This window comes from Notolepis coatsorum, assembly GCF_963971535.1.
Source record: "Notolepis coatsorum genome assembly, chromosome: 9".
In the NCBI taxonomy this organism is placed as follows: domain Eukaryota; kingdom Metazoa; phylum Chordata; class Actinopteri; order Aulopiformes; family Paralepididae; genus Notolepis; species Notolepis coatsorum.
Genome location: NC_140173.1, coordinates 113173925 through 113189055, shown reverse-complemented (window position 1 = coordinate 113189055; position 15131 = coordinate 113173925). Strand labels below are relative to the sequence as shown.

The 15131-nt window shown below is 43.4% G+C and overlaps 1 protein-coding gene across 5 annotated transcripts in view; it reads right to left on the bottom strand.

Moving 5' to 3' along the window:
* The window catches only part of birc6 (baculoviral IAP repeat containing 6), a 384970-nt gene that overhangs the window by 62801 nt on the left and 307038 nt on the right, over positions 1-15131 (bottom strand). For all 5 annotated transcript variants that reach the window (XM_084322229.1, XM_084322232.1, XM_084322231.1 and 2 more), the window contains 3 exons: positions 12520-12665; positions 8195-8305; positions 4661-4878 (listed from right to left, as the gene is read on the bottom strand). In XM_084322229.1, the coding sequence (XP_084178355.1) occupies positions 4661-4878; positions 8195-8305; positions 12520-12665 (475 nt within the window). The remainder of the gene's footprint in view (positions 1-4660; positions 4879-8194; positions 8306-12519; positions 12666-15131) is intronic.

The window sequence follows — 15131 nt, the reverse complement described above, 5'->3', positions numbered from 1 at the left end:
ACTAGTAGTAAAGTGGATAATAGTAAAAGATGAAGGTTAGTAGTTTCAGATATTAATTGAAGTTAGTTTGGCTCGTCTTCTGCCAGCTTGGCTGTGTGTGTGTGTGTGTGTAATAACAACAAGTATACTGGTGAGAGCACTAACTATAATCATAGTTATATAGTGATGAGAGCACTAACTATAATCATAGTGAGATACTGGTGAGAGCACTAACTTACATACAGTCCTCATATCCCTCCTAGTGACACACAGTCCTCATATCCCTCCTAGTTACACATGGTCCTCATATCCCTCCTAGTTACACAGTCCTCATATCCCTCCTAGTTACACACGGCCCTCATATCCTCCTAGTTACACATACACAGTCATCATATCCCTCCTAGTTACACAGTCCTCATATCCCTCCTAGTTACACATACACACAGTCCTCATATCCCTCCTAGTTACACATACACACAGTCCTCATATCCCTCCTAGTTTCACACAGTCCTCATATCCCTCCTAGTTACACACAGTCCTCATATCCCTCCTAGTTACACAGCACTGTATCTCTCTCAACCAAAGCTCTACTAGTAGTCAACTTCACCAGCTGATATAGTCTAGATGATGTCTGCTCTACAGTAACTAACTCAAGAATCAAGAGGTTTATTTGTCACATACATACCAGGGCATACAGTGAAATGCGGGACACATACACAGTTGCGAGAGTGAGAGTGAGAGCAGCACATCACCAGTTATCAAGTGTATACTTCATAGACAGTCACGTTAGCTACCGGTTGTGCGGCTAGCTAACGTTAGCTCTCGATGAGACTTATTTTGCACTTACCTATAAACGCATGACACAGCCCCTCCACGAAATCCACTTGAGAACAGCTGTGTAACAAAGTCCAATAGGCCCTCGTTCATTAGATCCAAAGCATCAATTGCTTTTCCTCGACTCTTAACGCTAGTTTAGCAGCTAATGGCTAAACAGCTGATTTTGTAAACAAAGCAGAACGAGCCGGCCTGCATTCATTCACATGTAAATCGAACTCCTCCCCCGCGAGGACAGCTGAGCTGTGAGACAAAGTCTCTAAACAGGATGACTTTACACAAAGTAATCTTACCTTTATAGATACTAAAACTGTTCGCTTTTATAATAAACATGTTCTTAAAAACTGAAATTCATTCAACCAAAAAAAAAAAAAGAAAAAAAAAGAAAAAGAAGAAAAAAAGAAAATAAAGTTTCAAGCCTGTCTCAGGCAGTTTGCCGACGGCTGAGTTCTGGTCAATATCGCTGTGCGCCGATTATGTTACCGCTGAAAGCCATACTAAGCGCCAAAAGTGCAGTACCGGCCAGATCCTGCTAGATGGCAGTATCGCCCACCCTTTGAAACCCTGTTCCAGACCCGGTGTTACATTTAAACCCCTCTGGGCGCAGAATTTAGACGGAGCCAAGTAAATCGCTTCATCCGACCACTTCGAAATGCATCTAGCACACTCGATCCATAAGTTGTGCCAAATAATGTCCGGGACCAGATGGACATCAATACTGGAAAAAACCGATCAGACAATTGGAATATTCTTTTTGGAATAACCCTGAACAAAGGTAAGGACTATCTGACGTCAATTCCACCTTGATCCTACAATGTTTTCATGTCGATCCAGCTGATCAGCGTGTGTGGTGTTCAAAACTAATGCTGTTACTGGCGATCAAAGCATAAGAAAACGACCCCGCCCCTTTCATGCATTCATGATGAAACATAATACCCATTATATACATTTTATTTGGAAATAGTAGCGTGTCCAGGCAAGAAAAGCCACCGCTTATAGCAGAATTCATGTAGCGCCCTATAACTCAGCTTTTCAGGAATTAGCCCGGATCACTCCTAAACTATACAATATTCACCACGGGATAACGCGTGGACGTATACATGAAAAAAAAATCTATTTTTTTTGTATGTTCGACGGAATAAAGTCATTGTCAAATGACCATAGTATTGTCTCCATAGCTATAATAATTATAGAATATAGATATAGCTCTCCAAACATAGTGACGCACAGTGAAAGTAGGCTATGGACACCTGGCGCATTAGCTATAAGGATAAGGCTAATGGCCGGCGCCCAATGAGTTAATAATCGATAATAAAAATAATACATTTTTTTTTTTTTTTTTTTCGTGACCTGCAACAGGGCAGCTTTAAAACCAGAGACAGTGGACAGACTTGTCTTTCTTGCCTGCAACTTAAAGTAATGGCTTTGCTTGTCCAAATGACAATACTGACCAAATTGAGATTTATTTTTCTCTTGTCTATTTATTTTGTTTGCTTTCTAGTTTAAAATAGAGTTTGAAACCGTCTGTACATAGTAGGCTATGTGTGCTAGCAGAGCTAGTCTCCAGTCACGGTGCATGTGTGCGGTGGTTTGTCCACCAAAAAAGTGCCAAAATAAAATAAACTAGCAGAGCCAGAACTGTTCAACTCCGCTGGAGTTGGTACTTTCGCTTTCAAACCAGCTGCAGCCTGAGAACTGGAGTGTGAGGGGCTGTAACACTAAATATGGCGGCAACAACAAAGAATTTCTGCAAAATAAACATGCATTTGTTGTTTAAATAATAATTGAAAAAAAAATGTAAATCTTTTTTTTAATACTAATAAAAATATCGATAATTATCAATACCGAACAATATGAAAAATGTTATTGTGATATATCGTGATAATTTTTTTTGCCATATCGCCCAGCCCTACATCAAATATACACCTACTTCCAGCCAACCAGTGAGCGTTCTGACCACTAACGGGTCATCAAATATCCACCCACTTCCAGCCAATCAGTGAGCGTTCTGACACTAACGAGTCATCAAATATCCACCCACTTCCAGCCAATCAGTGAGCGTTCTGACCACTAACAGGTCATCAAATATATACCCACTTCCAGCCAATCAGTGGCCCTTTTCTGCCCATGTTGCTTCTTATTTAGAGTTTACGTGTTCTTTAGCAGAAACAGACCAGGATGTTGACATTTAGTGAATGAGACATTGCCATTCATCAAAACGGGGCGAGTCATGGCCATTTATTAAATGTCATTGGGGAATGAGTTAAGGGCTGTCGGTTGACGAGCATTTGTGAACGCGCATCGAATGCCAAATCACGTGGTGTAAATGGCAGATGCTGAGACGCAGAGTACACAGAGTACACAACGGACTCAGGGGACTGAGCTAATTTTCAACCTTGGGCCGCAACAATAACGGCAGCACTATGGGAATATGAGTCGGGCTATGTCACTACCATATTCTTTTATTTTTTGTCTTGCAGGTTACATAACCACAAGCATGTGAATTTACCATGAAGATAAGTACTTTATCGTCCATCTTCCAACCGTCCAGAACATTAAACCCATTCTGAATGGGGTGGAATCATTTCCACATCTTCACCTTGTGTCAAGCTGATGGCACCGCAATATTACTGCAAACAACAACTCAAATGATGTGCCTTGTTATTTTTAAATAATTCTACACCTATTTCATCCACTCCTCCTGTATGTCGGTAACATAGGAAGTGAAACCTGCTTCATTAGTGAGCATCAGCTCAACTCCATCTGGCTGGAACAGGCAGGCTCACATTTACAATCATCATCTCAACTGAAAAACATTCATTTATCATCCATCCATCCCCACCAGAAGACATCCTTACTGTATATGGGCAGATGCAGGGCCCGCTATAAAGACCTGTTGTAAATACCATGAATGCCATTAAACTGGGCTCCAACACGTGGCTCAGGATTATGGCGTTAAAATGTGAAGCTGGTGGGCGTGTTACGATAGGTGTAAAATGGTTGAATAAGAACATAAGCGCACCGGGTATATGAAAAGATTGACTGGAGCTACCTTGTGAACCGCAGGACTTGGGTTACTACCCACAGGACATGCTGACATTTAGAATAGGTGGCTCAGTCTTGTAAAAAAGAGAGTGAGAGAGCTCTACAATATAACAGGCTCCGAGTTGCACGTACATATATAGGGATTAAATGTGAGACGGGCAAGTGGATCATGCTAATCAGGGTTGGGATTAAAGGCCCATCAGTCGACATATGAGTTTTAGATTACCCCTGCCCTGACCATAGTTTATTTGAAAGTAACACGACAACATTATGGGAAATGCGCATAGTCTTCTCCAGAGTCAGACAAGATACAAATTTCCTTTCTGTGTGTTCAGTAGAAAGCTATCCAGCTGCAAACTAGCCTATTTTAGCACAAATGAATGGAAGCATAATATGGACCACTAGTCTAGCTGTTGGCCAAAAACACCTGTCCAGGTGTTTTAAGCTAGCCTAGTGGTCCGTATCGGCTTCCATTCATTTGTGCTAAAATAGGCTTGCTTTCAACTGTCAAACCAAATGAATGTGTACAAAACTGTTTTTGAATGTGTTATGTGATTATGTGCATAATAAATCGGCATTGTTTTTTGGTGAAGTGTCCCTTTAAAGACCTACAATGGAACCCCAATAAGGCAAAGTATGTTACATGAGATTATTTATTGATTATTATTATTATTATTATTATTATTATTATTATTATTATTATTATTATTATTATTATTATTATTATTATTATTATTATTATTATTATTATTATTATTATATTATTATTATTTTATGTGTGTGTTAAGTGTGGAGGCGGTACCTTCATGATGTCCAGCCTCTCTTCGTCGCAGCGGACGAACACGCTGGAGGAGGAGGAGAGCGGCAGCGAGGTGGACAGGGTGACGGCCTCCTGCGCCAGGCGGCGGGCGCGGGCAGCGCTGTTGGCATCGCTGGCGTTCTTCACCTGAGACATGTAGTGGTAGTTGACCTTGAAGACCAGCTTCCCGTCGTCATCCTCCGACACCATCTCAAAGGTGTCTGCCGGAGAGAGAAAAGACCACAGAGAGGGGGGAGAGGAACGTCAAAATCCTGCTAGTCCTGGAGGTCTACTAGAACTACAGAGCATCACTCCTAAATAGAGGCCTTTCACACAATGTTTACAATGCCCATTTTTCCTCCATGTTGGAACAGTTGCTATGTGCAAAACAGCGGTTGATATGTGTTGAGAAAAATATCAATGGAAATATAACAAAAACGATATGACTGGATCTTGTAAACAAGTCACAGTGGAACAGTAATATCATGCTTTTCCAGTGTTTTACCTACTCTACCACTGCATACAAATTATGCATTGTTTCCAAAGTGGTTTCCAATGGTTACAGGCTGCCATGTTGGAAGAAAGAGAAATACACAAACCTTTCATATTAGGCCTACTGTATATTGGTGCGTTTCTCTCTCTCTCTCTTTTGTGTTGTCCATAGCCCAGAGAAAACCTGTTTACATTCTTGTCACTTGCAATTACTTTAGACGTCAGGTCGCTTGCAAAATCAATTGTGTCGCAACAAATGTCTGGTAATCAATTACATCATGGCGGGATGGAAAGTGACAGACTGAGGGAAGGGACGAGGAAGAGACCTGGGCAGGATGGTGCCATGTATCATATCAGAGAGATGGGAGGACGATGAGAGAGAGGTATAGGGATAGGGGGAGAGGGAGAGAGAGAGAGATGCTAGATGGACATTTATGAGGAAGTATTCCTTTACATGGGACCAGAATCGCAGCTGTAATGAATGAGTCAATTAGCTTGAGACAGAAAATCTGACCAAATGTAAAATCTCAACATCTGAAATGGATATCGGCCACTGGCCAGCTAGTTGACAAACAAGCCATGAAACTAGTGAAATAGGCGTCTAGTTAGTAAGGAATCCCAACCTGAGCATACAAGTTTTCACTGCACATAGAAACAGAGTGGGGAAAAAAAAGCAGACTTATTTCGGGTCGCAAAATGCAGCCAAATAGGCGCACTGTGGAGCCCTGCTGTAACGTCTTCACACGGGCACTTCACAAGCTGCTGTTGTTGGGCGTATACATAGCTACCTTGGGCTACTTCTGATTGGTGAGCATCGGCTGGTACACGTAGAGCACAGAACTTGTGATTCTGAATCGATTTAAAATCGATTCATCGTTCAGCCCTAAATCGCAGCTACACATGGTGTAGAACAGGGGTGGCCAACCAGTCAGAGACTAAGAGCCACAAAAATTACTGTGGTACCACAAAGAGCCACACCATATATACCAGCATTTCTCAACCTTTTTTTCCAGTCACATCACCATTCATGTGTTTATAGGTCCCACCCTCTGGCCTCTGAAGTGGCTAATGTCTTTTATTTGGGCCACACAGGGTTAAAAGTTGCCTGTGAGACCAACGGTTGCAAATGCAATAGTCAATGGGTCCTGTTGTTCAGCCTCACAATGCTATTGGATAGTAAATGTGTTTATAGGTCCCACCCTCTGGCCTCTGAAGTTGCTAATGTCTTTTTTATTTGGGCCTTACAGAGTTAACCTCTTAAGCCTGAGCGGTCCGGTACTGGAAAGCAAATGACATCACGCCATTAATTCATCTCTACAGAATGTATGAATACATTTTGTGTTTTCTTTTCAAATGTAGCAAAGAGTAAAGACCCTAACCCTGTCAAAACAGCAATCAAAGTGTATATTTTCAGCATTACGGTACATTTGTTTACCAATGATTTTAACTGTTATTAGTGAAATATAAGATCGGAAACCGGCGCATATTGACGGGAGGAAGTGGCACAGCCAAAAGTGAGTCGTTTTTTGAAGGAAGAGACCCAGGGCTTTCGATGGGCTTACGAATTTCGAAAAACTACACTACGCAGCTCACGCCAGCCCATGTCAATCATCCGACTTCTGGATTTACTTTTTTATTTCGCTTATTTTTCAGGATTATCTCCCACAAACCTGAACGTTATTGCCATAAAACAGAACAGTTAGTTTCTCTACCTTCCTGTGAACGTCTAGCAAAAAACGGCGTTGCAATCTGATGAATAATGGTGGAGAAATTTACATTATAAAAAAGTAACTGTACTTACAGTAGATTTCATTCACAGTTTGTGAATCACGCCTGGTGATACTAAATCCAGATTGAACTCTGCCATTGGAAAGGGGAGATTTGGCCCGATCCATACAGTAGATGTGCGACTTGGTCATAATAAGGTCATTTATAGGCCTGATATTCTATATTATTATTTTTTAATCCACTTTTTCTCCTTATTTTCTATTTTTCTCCCATCCCAATTTCGTGTATCCAATTCTCCGCTCCCCTGTCTTGAACGTTGCTCGACTATGCCCCCCACTGGTCGGTTGTAGAGAGGATAGAAGCCTTGCATCACGTGTTCCCTCCGGCACACGAGGAGGCAGCCTGTCACATCTTTTCGCCTGACAGCGCGGACTCTCATTGGCAAGGTGTAACGCATGGGAGGCTCACACTACCCTCGCCACTTCCTGTCTCTGCTGTGCAGGCCTCTCCCAACCGACCTGTAGGGGTCGCTGTCCACAACGTCCAATCCCCACCCATGGACTTCCACCCGCTGACTCTGCCAAATGAGCCAGTACGACGGCCGGTCCAAGCCGAAGACAATGCTGAGACTGGGATTCGATACCGGAGTCTCTTGCATTGGTGACGAGCGCAATCTCCGCTACGCCACCCAGCCGCACAGATATTCTATAATCATATTTCAAATTGCATGTGTCCGGATGGCAGAATTCAGTACTGTATCTACAAAACATTCTGTTTAATCATCTTCCCTTTATTCATTTGCTTAGATTTTTCAGGTCTGGTCAATTTTAGCATGGTGTTATTCACAGTCAAAGATAAAATAAATAAATAAAAAATAGAATTGATATTCTCCTTTGGTTCATTACAATTTACTCAAGCCTAGTAACAGACACAATATTTCTGACACTGGGAATACATTCCCTGAGATCCATAGATGTCCCTAGAATCAGATAACAAGAACATGCAAATGGACAATTAAAACAAATAAAAAAAGTCTAAATGTTTATTCTACGTTCTTATGGAATGAATGACATAAAATAAAAAAAATCCAAAAAGTATAATATATATACTGTATATATATTTTTTTGATGGAGCTTGCGAGCCGCGGGTTGGCCACCCCTGGTGTAGAAGAAGATCATCAGCCCCCCATGACGTTTGTCCATGAGAATCTACGTTTGCTCACTCTATGCACCTCTGTGTCCTAGATACGCGCACACTGATTCTCCTCATGTTCAACTCTTAGACAACACCTTGAAGGAAGGCCGGTCAAGCACTCACCAAACTGCAGCTTCTTCATGGCAGCTACATATTTCTCCTCTAGGGAGCGCAGGATGGACAGGGGTTTGGGCCGGCTTGGTGTCTTCTTAGAAGATTCTGCCAGCTTCCTCTCTGGTGAGGACAAGATGGGGAGAGAGAGAGTGAGTGACATAATGTTATTGTGTGTGTGTGTGTGTGAGAGTGAGTGAGTGAGTGAGTGAGTGAGTGAGAGAGTGTGAGAGAGTGAGTGAGTGAGTGAGTGAGTGAGTGAGTGAGTGAGTGAGTGAGTGAGTGAGTGAGTGAGTGAGTGAGTGAGTGAGTGAGTGAGTGAGTGAGTGAGTGAGTGAGTGAGAGAGAGAGAGAGAGAGAGAGTGAGAGAGGAGCAGGGGGTATGTGTAACCATGGTAGAAAACAAACAGCTTCAGAAGTCTTCCCCTGGTAGAGCGGTGCAGGGCCAGCAGTTGTCTGCTGCCTGCTAGACTAGCCATTAGTCACTCAGCAGGCCACAGGCTCTCACGCCTACAATGTGTGCATTAATCCTGGATAACACAGACATACTGCACATACACAAGGAAACAAGTTGCAACTGCACACACACTTTTATCTTTATTTAAAGTCCAACTGAAATTTAAACGCTTTTATTTTCCGTCAGGATTAACACAACTACTCCCGATGTACACTATATCGTCTCTTACTATGGAAAGGAATGTTTAAAAGAAAGAAATTCCCTTTTTATTTTTTTCTATTAACACTTTGATTGCCCAACCCGAGTTTTCTCGGGTTTACCCCCCGCGGGTTGAATGCCCATCACGAGAATATTCGTTTTTTTTTTTTTATTATTTATTCGCGATCTGAATTCATATTTCATCAACCGAGTCTACCGTTGGTAAATCAGCCACTACAGGCGCTCAGATGTGAAAAAAGCGCCCCCTATCGTCACTGTGAATACTGTGAATATATTTTTCAGTTACCGTAGTTAGAATCTAACTAACTGAAAAATATATTCACAGTGTCATAAGGTGCATAAGGCTAGTATTAGTAGTAATAGTATTACCCATTCAATATGCACATGACAGAAAATATTATATGGCATATAATTCAATATGCACATGACAGAAAATATTATATGCCATATAATATTTTCTGTCATGTGCATATTGAATGGGTAATACTATTACCGGTACTACTAATACTAGCCTTATGCACCTTATGACACTGTGAATATATTTTTCAGTTAGTTAGATAGTAAATTATATTGACCTATTTGTTTACACTGCTTGTGTTGTTTTTACTACCTGTAACCCCCCCCCCCCCTTCCCCCATGCTGCTATTATGCCTGAATTTCCCCAAGGGGATCAATAAAGGAATATCTTATCTTATCTTAGCCGAGAGTAGGACAAATTTGGGCTGGTAGCTCTCGGCTAGGTGGCAAATTAAAAAGTAGATCTTGGTTCAAAAAAAGGTTGGGCACCCCTGCCCTAGACCATTCTACCAGTCTGTCACCACCTACACCATTCCTTAAACTGACAAATTAAATGGCCATCATTAGGACATGCTAACATGTCGCCCCCCACCCCCACTGCCACCCGCCACCCCCTTGTCCATTCTAAGTCATGACTCTTCATTGACACACAAAGCGATGTGTGAGAGGAATGATGGTGTGGAACGCCCACCGATTGGCTCCCAGTCTACTGTAGCCGTAAAGCACGGGGAGGGTTGATGAGATAGATATAGAGCAGTTAATGCATCAACATAATTAACTGTCTATATTTAGCACCTTTATGGCTCTTAGAGCCCTGCACCGCCATGGCTCTCCATATTGTTACCTGGGAACGGATGTACTTACCGTTAAATTACTGGCACATTTAACTGGCCCTATTACGGGGAGACTTGAGACACGAGAGGTGAGCATAAAAAAGCGGGGGGCCGTCGATAACATCATTTATTTTGCCCCTCCATTTGCACATTAGCGCAGGGATATCGATGCTCCAGCGAAGGCTTCCTTTACTCAGTCAATACTATCCTGCTCCTGTCCAATTGAGGCTCTTTCCTTGGCTGTTCCTTAAAGACCAAGTACTAATTAAACAATTACGCACTAACATGGACCCCATCCCACAAGCCCCATGTTCAAGCACTCCGCCTTTTGGGGGGGTGAATTCTGGGGTCATTATCATATGGATTTCTTTATGCAAAGTGACAAAGGCATTGATCTTTATCTGTACAGGAACCCCCCAAACCCCCACCGCCCATACAACTTCCCACCTCAGGCATCACTTAGCATTCGACAGCCACTGATGTGGGCTGAACGCAGAAATCCTCTGAAGAGGAGGGGAGGGGACTAATTAATAATGTGTCCGCCAGTGTAGCAACAAAGCAATGGGGGAGGTGTTACGCTCCATCATGCATTGGAGGTGTATCGATGGCGCCTGCTTCCTTCATGCGAGGCGGGTGGCGAGGCGATTCGGTGTCTCTGACCAAATGCCATGTTTTATGACCTGCGTTCATGTCTACCACTTTTCTAAACCTGGCTTTCCAGCCGGTGGAAGGGCTTGAGGGTCTGTCTTCTGAATGGGGCTCTGGGGAGATTTCACTGGCTAAAGACCATGCTGTGAAAATAGCAACTGAGCGGCCATTTTGGGGACAGGTCATAAATCAGACCGGTGCATAAAGGTACTTTGGCTCTACTCACGATCAAGTCTACTTTTGGGGGAGAGGGGGGGGCGGACGACGACACAAACACCATTTCTGTGGATTGCTATTGTATATGGTCTGTATAAAACATGTCCCCGAGTTTGACTGGGATGATATTTGGACTAATGTTACATTAGCCTCCCTAATCACCAGCAAATACATTTGAATTATATCCATAGGACGTATCTCACACCTAGGAAGCTGTATGCTATGGGACTGGTGGCCGACTCCCGGTGCACTTTGTGCGCTCTGGAGACCACTGGCACTTATATGCACATGTTTTGGGATTGCCCACCAGTGGCTTGTTTTTGGAAATTCTTGACAGCTAAACTTTCAAACATATGTAACTTGACAATCCCATTGACAGCAGCGACACTGCTCCTAAATGATATATCACTATTACCGGCATCCATACAACAAAAAATAATCATTCTGGCGGGCGTTACTGCAGCCAAGATGCCGATAGCCATGAGGTGGAAAGAACCTGAGAGGCTCACAATGATTAATTGGTCTCTGACACTGTTGGGTATAATTTATATGGAAATCTCTACTGCACGGGTGATTGGGGTTGGACAGGCCGACTTTGGGTCTCAGCGGCCGAGAGAGTAAAGGCCACAATCCTATGCTGTCAGAACAGTCTTATGTTTGCAGGATAAGTATTTCATGTTCTCCATTATTAGGGCACGGTTGGTACAAAAGTGATGGTGACGTCTTGATGTAGCGCAGAGTGCCAAGCGGATGCAGATAGGCTACATAAGGCTACATAATTTATGATAAATGTTTTATTTAAATCTTTATGAGTCATATACTATAATAGTATAATACTACGGAGGCGGCCGGGTAGCGCAGCGGACTAAGCGTCTGTCTACCACCGCAGATACACTGGTATCGAATCCAGCTGTCAGCGGTGCCTCCGGCTTGGCCGGTCGTCATACTGACACAATTGGCAGTGTCAGCGGGAGGGAAGCCGGTGGGTGGTAATCTGGTCGTTGTAAACAGCGACTCCTACAGGTCGGTCAGGGCGCCTGCACAGCGAGGAAGGGATCTGGGTGAGGTAGTGTGCCCTCCCACGCGTTACACTCACCCAATGAGAGTCCTCGCTGCCAGGTGAAAAGAGGCTGCTGGCTGTCTCCTATGTATCGGAGGAAGCATGTGATAGACTTCAGGGCTCCCTAGACCGGCAAGTAGGGGGCAAATGCACGCAACGACCAGGAAGGGGAGGGGGGAATTGGCATAACGACTAAATTGGGATGGGAGGAAAATACAAGAAAAATAGGAGAAAAAATTGATATTTTTTTTTAAATAATACTATCATATTAGTGTAGCCTAATCTTTATCTGCAACTGTGAAGAAAAAACCCCATTGGTTTAAACAGAATGAATAGACAAAAAAATATAGATACAATTCTGATTTTATTATTATTATTATTATTATTATTATTATAAAAAATTCAAATGTTGATTTAGAATTAGAATGCCAACGTAACGAACGAAGGTCTGAACGTTCGAACGTTTGGGCTCAGCCCTAGTGTGTGTGTGTGTATTTACCCTGGTTGGCCTGTCGTAGACTAGTAGTGGCAGTGTGTGTATGAGTGTGTTTACCCTGGTTGGACTGTCGTAGACTAGTAGTGGCAGTGTGTGTATGTGTGTGTTTACCCTGGTTGGCCTGTCGTAGACTAGTGGAGGCAGTGTAGACGATCTCGGCCGTCCTCTGGATGTCAGGGACCAGTAGAGTCAGTCCTTCTGGCTCTGGGTCTGAACTGTCCGGCTTCACAATGCCTTTACTCTTGTCCTTCTTTGACCTTGGGAAAAAAAAGAGATTTACTTTACTGTCAATTTACACAAGGCAATTGAAATGAGTCTTCCTGCATATCCTTCCTGTGTAGACACACACACACACAGTCCCCCTGTGTAGACACACACACAGTCCCCCCTGTGTAGACCAGAGCATGGGAGCGGCGTGAAGCGGCCGAGAAATCCGCTCTTCGCTCTGGACGGCTTAGTTCCGCTCTCATTCGCTCATGTTGCCCCCCCCCCCAAGCCGCTCAGCGCTCACCTTCATTTGCGCATCAAGCGCTCCCAGCAGATTTTTTGTTTTGTTTTTTTGAGCATGATGTAAATTAGCTTGATTTGACGCAACTACAACAGTCTGCACCCCCTGGGCCCCTTAACAATCGTTTGTATTGAGCCGTATTGTATTGTACCCATTCTGCAATCTGTTAAATAATGTTTTCAACCATTCTACTAGCTTTACTATGCTAATGTACGCTAGCCTAGCCGCAATGCTAAGTGTTTATACTGGTAGATCCCATTCACGTTAGCATGTAAGCTAACAACATCAGCGCTCTTTTTGTGAGACTAAACTCTCCACTCTTGGTGGTACATTGTGTTGATGTTGGTTTCGTTTCATCAATAAATGAGGCAGAACACAGTGAATGTATCATTTTTTTCTATTGCACTGTTTGTTTCTTGCTGAAAATAAATGTTGCTAAATAGTTCCAGAGGTGATTTAAAGATGGCGGATTTGGATTTCTGTTTTGACTTAGCAGGATGTGTAGTGACTAGTGACGCGTTCACCCTTCTGATTGGTTGAAAATGGCCTTCATGTTTGAACTACATCGCCACCTATTGCTTTGGCATTGTACTACATGTATATTACATCAGTTTAAACCACTGTGTTCGTGTGCATTGAGCGGCTGGGAGCGGCTCGGAGCGGAGGCGAGCTCTCGCTCCGGAGTCACTCTGACCCATTTTAAAGCCCACTCCGCGCTCACTTCAAAATCCACCCGCTCCGCTCCTCACTCCGCTCACATGCTCTGGTGTAGACACACAGTGTCCCCCTGTGTACACACACAGGGAGCGAAATTAACTTTTTGACTCACCGGCCAGTGGCGGGTAGATGGGAAGAGTCTACCCGCCAAGCATATTTCTTATCTTTTGATAAAAAAAAAAAGATATATATATTTTATATAATTTTTTTTTTAATAAAATATATATTATATAATCATACTTGTAGTTGTATTATCTGCGAGACATCGCCACCACGCAATAAGTCAAAATGCTTGCTATCTGCAAACAGCTCCACTGTCTGTGTGTATACTTGAGTAGCCTCCAGCTCCAGCAAGGATTCTCCGGCCCTGCAGCTAGACCCTATATTCAGCTAGACCCTACATTCAGCATGCAAGGATTCTCCGGCGATGCAGCTGGACCCTATTTATAACGTTACGGTTATTTTGTCAAATCACATTCAACATGCCCTCAGCTAGAATACGCATTCAATCAATGTTATAAGACATTGATATCAGGAGCTATCTGTAGCTACTGCTAGCCCGGTAGATAACGTTAAGACAATTTCGTTTACTGGGACAGATCGATCTAACGTGAGCTAGCTAACGCGAGCTAACGGGGGAACGGAGGTATTATGCACTCGAGTCGACTATTGCTGGAGCATTTGTTGATATCAGCAGCTATCAGTGGCTAGCCAGCTAGATACCGTTAGACAATGCCTCGTCATGTATTAAACTAAAAGTGAATAGTTGACGGTAGCTCATGGAGGTCCACTCTTCTAGAGCAGACGGCCTGTGTTGACATGAGCACTGCGAGCAGAAGCCCTTAGCCAATAGTATCCCGCTGCAGGGCTGGGCGGATATGACTCGTTGCCACGTTTTTTTCTCAAAATAAGAGTATCATACAAACCTAATTCTTGCTAACTGCCGGAGCCATCGATATTATGACTGGAGATGCGCTTGGGGCGGAAATGAGACTCGCACAGATTTTCAAAATAAGAGTATCGTTATGAACTTGATTGATTACACGCCACACGGCGGGCAGCCCTCTAAGTGTCAAGCGCCAAAGGTAAAAACTGACCACCCCTGGCGGGCGGCGGGCTTTAGTTTCGGTCCCTGTAGTGTACACACACACAGTCCCCCTGCACATTATCCTTCCTGTGTACACACACACAGTCCCCCTGCACAGACACACACAGTCCCCTAGCCCCTTTCGTGACTGCGATGTGCAAGCCAGGGGCTTTTGAATACGCAGTCACTTATAGCTCCCTAGTAGCCAGGTTAATTTGGACCACCAAGCACTCAGTGGCAGCTGGTGAATTCTTCTCCAGGAGGGGCGCTATACCAAACATTTTGCAAACATGTACAAGGCACGCATTGAATATTATCACCATTGCCATCAATCAATATATGATCACAGTCAGTCAAATGCAACCACATTTCCAATAGCCCTTCTCTCTCTCTCTCTCTCTCTCTGATCCA